The sequence below is a fragment of the Oncorhynchus nerka genome, linkage group LG9b (assembly GCF_034236695.1).
Source record: "Oncorhynchus nerka isolate Pitt River linkage group LG9b, Oner_Uvic_2.0, whole genome shotgun sequence".
Lineage (NCBI taxonomy): Eukaryota > Metazoa > Chordata > Actinopteri > Salmoniformes > Salmonidae > Oncorhynchus > Oncorhynchus nerka.
The window spans coordinates 42,262,778-42,275,278 of record NC_088424.1 but is presented as its reverse complement, the minus strand read 5'-3'; the positions used below and the strand labels follow the sequence as shown (position 1 = coordinate 42,275,278).

The following is a 12,501-nucleotide window of genomic DNA, read 5'->3' as shown; positions in this document are numbered from 1 at the left end:
GGTCAATGTCGCTGGTTTACTAACCTCCGGTCCTGGGAACCGTCTTCACGCGCACCTGGCATTCCTCATTACGCGCACCTGGACTCCATTACCTCACTCATTACCTCCCCTTTATCTATCACTCCCTTAGGTTCTTTCCCCAGGCAGTATTGTTGTCTAGATGCTGCTCCTACGGTGTATTTGGTCATGCTTCTTGTTATATTAAACTTACCACCTGCTCCTCAAATCCCAGCATCTACGTTCACTTAGTTAGTGCATTAATTTTAAGATACTTAGGTGAGACAACCACATATCACAGTCAAAGCAAGCTATTTTTTTGCAACAATTAAGTTATCAGCAAAATCAGTGGTAGTAGTAAAAGACAAGAGCACTTTTTGGGGGAGGGGGGGCATAAGACTGACTTACTGTGTTAAGATTTTATTTGAAGAGGTACAGTAGGGTTTCAGACTTACAGAATGTCTTTTGCAACATAAGACAAAATACTTGTATAATTTGAAAATGCATGACGATGTTGACTCCTTATTGCAGGGTTGTGGTATATTTTAATTTAAAAGACAGTCAATGCAGGAAGTGATTTTAATCTACAATCATAAAATGGAAAACTTTTCACAAATAGTTTCTCAATTTCAGTTTACAGAGAAGGCTTTGTAAATAGAAGCCCTTTTTAAATTATTGAATTGGAATTTCAGTTTACTTCCTGCATTGACTGCCTCCAATTCGAATTTACCCAAGTCATGCCTTCATAGACTGAAAAATATGTAACCCACCCATCATGTGACTTATAATGTGCTTGTCACACCCTGACCATAGTTTGCTTTGTATGTTTCTATGTTTTGTTTGGTCAGGGTGTGATCTGAGTGGGCATTCTATGTTACATGTCTAGTTTGTCTATTTCTATGTTTGGCCTGATATGGTTCTCAATCAGAGGCAACTGTTAGTCATTGTCTCTGATTGGGAACCGTATTTAGGTAGCCTGTTTGGTGTTGGGTTTTGTGGGTGATTGTTCCTGTCTCTGTGTTTGCACGCTGGTTTAGGTTTTCACATTTCTTGTTTTGTTAGTTTGTTAATGTGTAGTTGCTTTATTAAAGAACCATGAATAATCACCATGCTGCGTTTTGGTCCGCCTCTCCTTCGACTCAAGAAAACCGTTACAGTGCTACACAAGTTGAGGAACTTACTTTAACTTCCTGTTTTACTGGGTATGTTCAACAAAAAGTATGACAGCTCTCTTACATTATATTGTTTTTCTATCAGCTCTAGTCCAAGGATCAGGTAAATATTCTACCTTTGCTCTAGTATTGGCTGCATTGATTAGATATGTTTACCAATCTGATCGGAAAGGCAGGTATCAGACAATAGGTTAGTGCTGATAGTTTCACTTGATGTTAGGGATGGGCTACGCACATGTTGATGAGTCATTTTTTGCTATTTATAATTTGTGTTTTATTTACAAAGACGACGACAACAACAACAGCACAGTGACAAACATTCACATGATAAACAAGGGGGAAGGACAAGGCAGGGTAGCCTGGGACCTACCAGGACACACAAGACAAGAGTCCATGAGTCACTGTTCTTCAGATAATTGTCACTATCCTGTAAAACCAACAAAAACAAAAAATGTATATATACTGGATATCCAGTCATATACCTGATATGTCATGCTTCCTACTGTACTTTACCACTTGCCTTGATGTCATATCCCAAACAACAGTATCAGAGGTTCTCTCTGTATGGGGATAGGTGGTTAGAACACTTTTTATTTTTGTTTTGCTTAACCTTTATTTAACTAGGCAAGTCATTCAATTCTGATATTTTAAATATATATTATGATATTTGAAATGGAATAGAATTCGGAGATTATGATATTTCATTGAAAGTAGCTCTATCGGTTAACGTTGATCAATTGGTTAACTAGTAGTAATTTGTTGAACCGTTGTGTATTACAAGTAACAAACGTATAGCGTTTTAGAGTTAGTATAAAAGTGTGAGAAACACCTTGAGCTACAGGATGTGGAAACCACAGCTTCAGCACGAGGGTGGGGGTGGTGTTGACAGCCATTTATAAGCCAACTGGTTTCATGATGGATATCTACTGTATTTTAGACCACAAACTCTACAATGAACATAAACACTTTAATGCATGAAACATCACCCAACATACTGTATCTTAGAACAGGTCTTTGAATTAAGGTGGATTTAGTACAATGCACAGAAAACAGGCAAAGTGTTTTGTAATTCATGCTAATTCAACTATAGTTACCATAAACATACTGTTGCACTGTAAAAAAAAAGTTTGTAGCGTCCGAACATTTTGCCTAGAAACTAATGGAACCACTCTATGGAAAGAGGAGAGTCTCACGAACACAAAGGTGGTCTCCGTAAAACAAAAAAAAGGGCCAAAATATGTGTAAAAAGTATATATATTTCCTGAATGTTCTTATATCTCCTAGATATAGGACAGACACTTAAAAACTGCATTCCTTATGATTTATTTGGACTCTTTTTTTGCCATTTATAAATGTGTCATTCAATGCATTTCTATGGGCAATAGTAGTCAAAGCCAAATGTAATATTTTATAGCAAATTATTGTTTTTATATATATATATTTTTTTATATCTAAAGGGTCCTAAAATTCTAAATCAAATAGCTAAATTATACATCTTAAAACAATGCCATATGTCAGCTTAGGACCTCCCTCTAAAATTCTAAGTTTGTATGTTGGTTCAGCTACAGTGCCTTCAGAAAGTATTCATACCCCTTGACTTATTCCACATTTTGTTGTGAAATCAAAATGCATGAAATATATTTTTCTCACCCATCTACACACAATACCCCATAATTACTAAGTGAAAACATGTTTTGAAAATGAAATACAGTATGAAATAAATAAGTATTCACACCACCAAGTCCATACATTGTAGAATAACCTTTGGCAGCGATTACATCTGAGAGTCTTTCTGGGAAAGTCTCTATAAGTTTTCCACACCTGGATTGTGCAACATTTTAACCTTTATTATTTTCTAAATTCTTCAAGCTCTGTCAAATTGGTTGCTGATCATTGCAAGACAACCATTTTCAGGCCTTGCCATAGATTTAAGTAGATTTAAAGTCAAAACTGTAACTCGGCCACTCAGGAACATTCATTGTCTTCTAAACACTATTATTGCACACAGAGTCAACTCATTATGGGATGTGTTATGCACATTTTTACTACTGAACTTATTTAGGCTTGCCATAACCAACTTGGTTGAATACATATTCACTCAAGACATTTCAGCTTTTCATTTTTAATGAATTTGCAAAAATTTTCAATAAACATAATTCCTTTGACATTATGGGGTATTGTGTGTAGGCCAGTGACAAAACGTTCTTAATTTAATCAATTTTATATTCAGGCTGTAATACAACAAAATGTAGAAAAAGTCAAGTGGTAGAATACTTTCTGAAGGCTCTGTATATGCCCAAATGTTGAGCAAACGCACAATCCTATTGCACCTGGTTAACTTACAATTGTACAGTACATTGAATTACCATATATATTTTTTTATAACGTGTTCTTGGTAGACTGTTTCATTTTTACATGAAGTTTTCTGTCTGTTTATTTCAGAGTCCAGCATTGAGACTCTGAAACGGTTTGTGCTGAAGGGAGAAAATGTTCGTCTGGACGTCCAGGGATATGCTAAACTAAATAATATTGACGATTTAAAGTGGACTTTTAACAAATCTCACACTTTAGTAAAATACTCCAATGAATCATCAACAGTGAGTATACACTAAATACCAAGGCAGGTGTCACGTTCTGACCTTTTATTTCCTTTGTTTTGTCATTATTTATTATGGTCAGGGCGTGAGTTGGGTGGGTAGTCTATGTTTGTTTTTCTATGTTTTGGGGTATTTCTATGTTTCGGCCTAGTATGGTTCTCAATCAGAGGCAGGTGTCATTAGTTGTCTCTGATTGAGAATCATACTTAGGTAGCCTGGGTTTCACTGTGTGTTTGTGGGTGATTGTTCCTCTCTCTGTCTCCTCCCTGCAGGTGGTCCCGCCTGTCCGGCGCTGCTGCCGGAGTCTCCCGCCTGTCCGGCGCTGCTGCCGGAGTCTCCCGCCTGTCCGGCGCTGCTGCCGGAGTCTCCCGCCTGTCCGGCGCTCCCCTATAGGTTAAGGTTTTGCGGCCGGAGTCCGCACCTTTGGGGGGGGGGGGGTACTGTCACGTTCTGACCTTTATTTCCTTTGTTTTATCATTATTTAGTATGGTCAGGGTGTGAGTTGGGTGGGCAGTCTATGATTGTTTTTCTATGTTTTGGGGTATTTCTATGTTTCGGCCTAGTATGGTTCTCAATCAGAGGCAGGTGTCATTAGTTGTCTCTGATTGAGAATCATACTTAGGTAGCCTGGGTTTCACTGTGTTTGTGGGTGATTGTTCCTGTCTCTGTCTTTGCACCAGATAGGACTGTTTAGGTTTTCCATGTTTATTGTTTTGTAGTGTTCATGTGTACATTTACGTATTAAAAGAACCATGGACACTTACCACGCCGCATATTGGTCCTCTGATCCTTTTCGCCTCTCCTCTTCGGAAGAAGAGGAGGAAATCCCTGACAGCAGGGTTGAGTTTAGTGAGGCAAACTTCTCTCTAGTACTGAAGAACCTACAGGAAGGAGACAGTGGTCTTTATGACGCAGGAGTGAGTGGTGAAGAAAACAAAGATGTTGCCAAGTACCAGATATCAGTTCAAGGTAGGTTGTCCTCCTTCCTGCCATCCTTCTCTTTGTATCGATATGGTTACAGTAGCAATCAATAGTGAAATATGAATTCTATCTCAGGTTAAATGCATTTAAATTTACTGCCTCTTAAGGTACAGAAAATGTCAACCACATGAAATGGTGTCTAGAAAAATTATCAGCGTGTGTGGGTTTTCTAACCATGTTTATCTGTTGTGTATTCAGAGAGAGTTGTGACACCAGTCCTGACAGTGGACTCTAACTCCACCATCAATGGCAACTGTAATGTGACTGTGACCTGCAGAGGTCAGAACACCTCTGTCACCTCCAGCTGTAACAGCAGCACCTGCTCTCAGGTGGGAGGAGAGAGTAGAGGGGCTGAGACCTCCACTGTCCCCCTGCTCTCTGTCTATGTGGCAGGGGGTTTCATCATCTGTAACCACAGCAACCAAGTCAGCTGGGCCCCTAACATGAAGGAGATCGAAATGATTTGTGCATCCAATTCTAGTAAGACACGCACCCATGCATGCACACACACTTTTGTGGATACACACTTTCGTGCGCACACACACACACACGAACACACACACATACACACTAGACTAGATGTTATATCCTATGTTGACGTTGTGATTTTTATGTCACTATATTGCAGAACCAGAGCGGGACAAAGAGAACCAAAACTACAATGTCGGCATCATCATCATCATCTTCGTTGATGTGTCCTGATTGCTTGGCGGAAGCTGAATAAAGGTAAGCTCACTGTTCTTGCTGCAGGATCACTCTGAATACAGAAACTTCATTTTATTAATTAAACCACTGTGAGTACTGTTGATAACAGGTTGTAATGATTTCACATTATATATATATACTGTATGTATGTACACTCATAGCAAACCTTTATAGATCTTTTATGTGGTTGATTTATAGGTTACAAAGAGGATAGTATAAACACAGAGTATGCTACTGTCAGGGTAAGATACCTCATATTTAACACTACTGATACTGTGTCGTTCTTGATGAAAATAAATTCCAAATTACTGGTAAATTCAAGTTAATTTCATGCTCATATTTGTGACGACCCTCCCACTCTGTCTGCCGTATTCTGTCGTTGTTCTTGTTTCCTTATTAGGATGCCGGTGGGCGGAGTTGAGAGGGTCGTCAGCTTCATGGGAAACACCTGGGCCAGGTGTCTCCCAGGATAAATGGACCTCTTCCACATTCATGGGGGAGACTCTCTCCATGCAGACACCTTTGTAGATTGTGTTGTGGTTCTTGGTGGCCTTTTTGTTTGTTTGCGTTGGCACCTTTCAACACCCTGCATTCTCACATTCATGCATGCAAAACACTCACTTACACTACTGATTACTGATTACACACACCATTGTATATTTTCCTTAGTTGCTTTAGTTAATAAATATATATTTTGTTAATCCTTATCTCCACGTTGTCTCCCTTTGTTACGGGCTTTGAGCCGGTTCGTGACATATTGTAGATTATTGAACAGCCACAGATAAATTGTATTTATTTGAGGTCATTGAAGGGTCAATCTGCAGTTGCTGCATCCATATTTGGACTTAGTTTGTAAACAAAGCAAATGTAAACAAACACTATAATACAGTGGGGTCAGAAATGATTGCCACCCTTTAATAATGAAAAAAAAGGGGAATCATATTAATTTATACTAATACAATTGCAATATATATATTTTTTAAATAATTTTCTCACAAAGGTAGGTGTCAGAATTGTCACTCTAAAAACCATACCCTCAAGACATACTAACCTCTCACCATTACCAATAACAAGGGGTTAACATGTCTTGAGGGAATGGTTATGATCTTTGACCCTTTAGCTTTCTCACTAATCATTATTCACGAATCCTTAAGGAATCATTAAGGATTTTCCGAGGTCATGGTAGCATAAATTAGAATTGTTTAGAAACATTCTATTATTATTTACAACAAAAGTGACTCCAAAATCACAATACATTAGTTACCATTCATTTCTATTGGGCACAAAATAATCTGAAACACAACCAAAACTACTTGTAAATTCATCCAACAAGTATGAAGAGTCACAAGCTTGACCTAGTCACTGCGTAGTAGGAATGTGTGATACTAAGCTTTTAACTACTTTATTTATAAAAATCTTTAGGCGTGTCAATAATGTTGACCCCTCTCAAAAAGAGAGAAAAAAAAGTAGTTAAATCTCTTTCTCTGAGCAATTGTATTAGTATAATATAAATTACCGACCCTGGCCGGTCATTATTGCTCAACTTTATCAAGGTTGTAAATCATTTAGGACACCACTGTAGCCTCAAAACATGGTTAAAAACATGGATGGTCAGTTCTTTAATCCATAGCTCTGTCTATGAATTTAAGAGTGGTTACATTTCTCCAGCCTCATCGCTCAGCTTTTTACCAAAACAGGGGCAGTGAGTTTACTTTGTTTCAACTCCTGATTGCAGCTTTTAAGACCTTGTTTTGTACCCGGGTCACCGTTCATAAATTCACAGTGAAAATGTTACTGTATGTTTGTATTCTCCAGACTCCAGGTAACAGTCATGTAGGTGGTGAAGAGCAGGAATCTCCAGGTCCAGCATCAGACACAATCTACAGTATGGTGGGTCTACCCCAACCCCAGCTGTGTGAACTATCCCACCCTGGTGGGAGACGGAAATCATCTGTAAATGGTGCCTAGATGACAATGTTTGATCGCATTGAATTCTTTAAATTGAAAGGCAATTTTCTCAAGTTTATGGAGACGGCATTCACAGTAAACACTGTGTCATGTGTCGGCTCGATCAGAAATGACCTTTACATTTCAGTTGCACTATAACTCAGATCTTCCGTGGTCCGGATTGAATCTAGCCCTTACTCTCAATAGCTCTGTTTATAACTGGTTCTCACATGTGTCCTTTGTCCTGGTCTTGTCCACTTTCGGATTGTCTACACTTGTCTAAAATTGTGGACACAATCAAAAGTCAAATTGAGATCTGATTGGGATCTTCCTGCCCACCTCCGGAGGTAGTCAGCCACGCATTGTGTCTGGATGTATTGCAAGTGTAGACGGAATCTGGACAGTTAAACTTTTTAAATCATAATTATCCTGCCCTCTCAAACATTTATAGGTTGCACAATTGACTTATGGCATCAATGGTGGTGTTGAAGGGCCAGAAGGAGGCCATCTGGACTACAGATCTCCTCCCAATACCCCAGGACAGTGATGAGGACATCACCCCGAGTAGAGTGCAGTCTTTTGGATGGAATGTTAAATGGGTGTCCTGACTCTCTGTGGTCATTAAAAATCACACGGCACTTATTGCAGTCCGCCAAACCCATAATTCATCCATTGGACTGCTAGATGGTGAAGTGTGAGTCATCACTCCAGTGAACTCATTTCCACTGCTCCAGAGTTCAATGGCAGTATGCTTTACTCCACTCCAGCCGATGCTTGGCATTGTGCATGGTGATATTGCGCTCGTGTGCAGTGATAGAAAAAGTACCCAATTGTCATACTTGAGTAAAAGTACAGATACCTTAATAGTTACTCAAGTAAAAGTGAAAGTAAACCAGTAAAATACTACTTGAGTAAAATTCTAAAAGTATTTGGTTCTAAATATACTTAAGTATACAAAGTAAAAGTATAAATCACTTGAAATTCATTCTATTAAGCAAACCAGACGGCACAATTTTCTTGTTGGGGCACGCTCCAACACTCAGACATCATTTTCAAATGATGCATTTGTGTTTAGTTAGTTCACCAGATCAGAGGCAGTAGGGATGACCACGTGTTCTCTGTTTAGTGAGTTCACCAGATCCGAGGCAGTAGGGATGACCACGTGTTCTCTGTTTAGTGAGTTCACCAGATCCGAGGCAGTAGGCATGACCACGTGTTCTCTGTTTAGTGAGTTCACCAGATCAGAGGCAGTAGGGATGACCACGTGTTCTCTGTTTAGTGAGTTCACCAGATCCGAGGCAGTAGGGATGACCACGTCTTCTCTCAATACGTGCGTGAATTGGACCATTTTCCTGTCCTGCTAAGCATGTAACAAGTACTTTTGTGTGTCAAGGAAAATGTTGAGTGTAAAGTACATTATTTTCTTTATGAATATAGTGTCGTGTGCAGGTCCTCGGCTATGGAAACCCATTTCATGAAGGTCCCCTGACAAACAGTTCTTGTGTTGAAGTTGCTTCCAGAGACAGTTTTGAACTCGGTAGTTTTGAACTCGCTTCAGTACGCAGCGGTCCCGTTCTGTCAGCTTGTGTGGCATACCACTTTGCACCTGAGCAGTTGTTGCTCCTAGACGTTTCCACTTCACAATAACACCCCTTACAGTTGACGGTCCCGTTCTGTCACCCCTGATGAAGACAGCTTGGCTGTCGAAACGTTGGTATTACATTTTTGCATCTGAGCTCCTAGAGTGTGCGGCTTTCCTTTATTTTCAAGTTTCTACTCCGCTAGCCAGCACCTCGCCTTAATAGGTGTGCGTTTCTTGTTCTTCTAGCTTGTGTGGCATACCACTTTGCGGCTGAGCAGTTGTTGCTCCTAGACGTTTCCACTTCACAATAACACCCCTTACAGTTGACCAGGGGACCTCTAGCAGGCCAGAAATTTGACGAACTGACTTGTTGGAAAGTTGGCATCCTATAGACAGTGTCACGCTTTTTAAAATGTATTTTTTATTATTTGCTTTTTAATATTTGCTGCTTTATTCATTTTATCACATTTCATTAACCTGGTTGACTTAGTCTGCTGGTTCTGCATGGATAATATCTGTGAACAGATCTGGTGCTTTAGATGAGATGGGGGGGCTTCTGCATTTATTTTCTTTATTTCACCTTTATTAACCAGGTCGGCTAGTTGAGAACAAGTTCTCATTTACAACTGCGACCTGGCCAAGATAAAGCAAAGCAGTGTGACACAGACAACAACACAGAGTTACACATGGAAAAACATGGAATAAACAATAAACAAGTCAATGACACAGAAGAAAAAAAGAAAGTCATAGTAGAGAAGAATTACAATTAGGCAGATTAACACTGGAACGATAAATGAGCAGATGATGATGTGTAAGTAGAAATACTGGTGTGCAAAAGAGCAGAAAAGTAAATAAAAACAATATGGGGATGAGTTAGGTAGATTGGGTGGGCTATTTACAGATGGACTATGTACAGCTGCAGCGATCGGTTAGCTGCTCAGATAGCTGATGTTTAAAGTTAGTGAGGGAAATATAAGTCTCCAGCTTCAGCGATTTTTGCAATTCATTCTAGTCACTGGCAGCAGAGAACTGGAAGGAAAGGCGGCCAAATGAGGTGTTGGCTTTGGGGATGATCAGTGCTGGAACATGTGCTATGGGTGGGTGTTGTTATCGTGACCAGTGAGCTGAGTTAAGGCGGAGCTTTACCTAGAATAGACTTATAGATGACCCGGAGCCAGTGGGTCTGGCGATGAATATGTAGTGAGAGCCAGCCGGCTAGAGCATAGAGGTTGCAGTGGTGGGTGGTATAAGGTGATTTGCATGGATAATATCTGAACAGTTCCGGTGGCAACAACTGCCCGAGATACGCCAGGAATGCACAATCCCTCCATCAGTGCTCAGACTGTCCGCATAAGGCTGAGAGAGGCTGGACTGAGGGCTTGTAGGCCTCTTATAAGGCAGGTCTACATCAGACATCACCGGCAACAACGACACCTATGGGCACAAACCCACCGTCTTTGGACCAGACAGGACTGGCAAAAAGTGCTCTTCACTGACAACTCGCGGTTTTGTCTCACCGGGGATGATGGTCGGATTTGCGTTTATCGTTGAAGGAATGAGCGTTACACAGAGGCCTGTACATGACCCTCCAGCATGACAATGCCACCAGCCATACTGCTCGTTCTGTGTGTGATTTCCTTCAAGAAAGGAATGTCAGTGTTCTGCCATGGCCAGCGAAGAGCCTGGATCTCAATCCCATTGACCACGTCTGGGGCCTGTTGGATCAGAGGGTGAGGGCTAGGGACATTCCCCCCAGAAATGTCTGGGAACTTGCAAGTGCCTTGGTGGAAGAGTGGGGTAACATCTCACAGCAAGAACTAGAAAATCTGGTGCAATCCATGGGGAGATGCACTGCAGTACTTAATGCGGCTGGTGGCCACACCAGATACTGACTGTTACTTTTGATTTTGACCCCCTCTTTGATCAGGGACACATTATACCATTTCTGTTAGTCACATGACTGTGGAACTTGTTCAGTGTATGTCTCAGTTGTTGAATCTTGCTATGTTCATACAAATATTTACACATGTTAAGTTTGCTGAAAATAAAGTTGACAGTGAGAGGACATTTCTTTTTTTGCTGAGTTTCTGTCCACTACGTGTGACTCTTATGACTAAAAAGGCTTCATGCATAGCGTGTTACCAATAATAGGTTAATATCCAAAGCCACATCTCTTGACACACATCTTCACATCTCTCTCAAGTGCTGACACTGATCCAGTCCTGACACATCTTTCAACTCAGTTTACCCGACAGGAAGTTCCCCAAAACTAACTTGACACATGAAAACCATGGTTACCACCAGAGGCAGAAATAGAAGTGTGTGCGTGTAAGAGTCACTGTCCCAAATGGCACCCTATTCCCTATGTAGTGCACTACCTTTAACCACAACCCGAAGGACCCTGTTCAAAAGTAGGGCACTACATAGGGAATAGGGTGCTATTTGAGTCTAAAGGCTCTCTGTTTTAAGACAGAGTTGTGACCTACAACATAGAATAGACCTAGAACGCATCCTTCTGCTAAAAAATAGCATGTTCTCCTGTCTTCTTCATTTCCAGTCAGACCAGTGCTTTAGCTGGCATATTCTACAGTACATTGGCACATAACAACAATAACAACATCATCATGAAATCTATAGTGTTACATATGTATATGTTTTGAAAGTGTATGGATGAACAGATGGTCCAGAAGAAAGACTAATGAGCATCCCAAATGGAACCCTATTCCCTATAAAGTTCACTACTTTTGACCAGGGCCCATGGAGCTCCATAAAGGGAATTGGATGGCATATGGGACACAGCGGAAGCATTCAGGACATTTCCATGGCCTCCTCCGTCCCCAACACACTGAACTCCTTTACATTTCTCTCTACGTACCAATATCATGTAAATTAACAAGTAATGAATTCATCATTTGAATAGTTGTAGTAAACGGTAACAGACCCTGCTTAGAATCCAGTATATGCCAGACCTGGGTTCAAATAATATTTAAAATATTTAAAATACTTTGAGCATTCGCTTGAGTCTACCTGAAGTGCTAAATGGGCAGAGTTGACCAATGTCGGGACTATTCTATTGGTTCCATTAAAACAGGAAAGATCAATCAAGCACAGATTAAGTATTTGAGATGATTTCAAATAGTATTTGAACCCAGGTCTGCTGTTTGTCTCTGTGTGTAGGCTCTCAGACATTGCTGATCGGACACTGATTCTGACCCTACTGTCTCTGACCCTCCCTCACCATCCCTCTCTTCTCTCCATGTAACTCTGCTCCAATCGGATCTTCTCTGGATCAGTGCCATCCCACTCCCAACTCCTCCTCTGTTGCCATGGTAATTCTGTGGGCAAGACATTTTGAAGAGGGGCATGGTCTTGGTCTTGGCCACTTTGTCAAAGAAAAGCGATGTCGACCATGTCTTTCCCTCACGGGGACAGAGAGACCACGGGGAGGAACTCGTACCCCCACAGGACCTCATCAGGCAGGTAGGAGGTGTGCACCTGGTAGGTGACAGAGGAGGGCTTC

General features: G+C 40.7%; 1 protein-coding gene across 2 annotated transcripts; it reads left to right on the top strand.

The window, feature by feature from the left end:
• The first annotated feature begins 974 nt into the window (after window positions 1-974).
• On the top strand, window positions 975-6,159 carry LOC115114001 (SLAM family member 5-like). 2 transcript variants are annotated; one of them, XM_065013732.1, is made up of 7 exons: window positions 975-1,199; window positions 3,612-3,766; window positions 4,039-4,735; window positions 4,946-5,227; window positions 5,376-5,473; window positions 5,651-5,694; window positions 5,853-6,159. In XM_065013732.1, exons 3-5 carry the CDS (start codon window positions 4,519-4,521, stop codon window positions 5,447-5,449), a joined length of 573 nt encoding a protein of 190 aa, XP_064869804.1. In that variant the 5' UTR covers window positions 975-1,199; window positions 3,612-3,766; window positions 4,039-4,518; the 3' UTR covers window positions 5,450-5,473; window positions 5,651-5,694; window positions 5,853-6,159. The 2 variants fall into 2 exon arrangements, with proteins under 2 accessions (XP_064869804.1, XP_029497796.2); XM_029641936.2 differs by having other exon boundaries at window positions 975-1,272.
• Window positions 6,160-12,501: the final 6,342 nt, after the last annotated feature.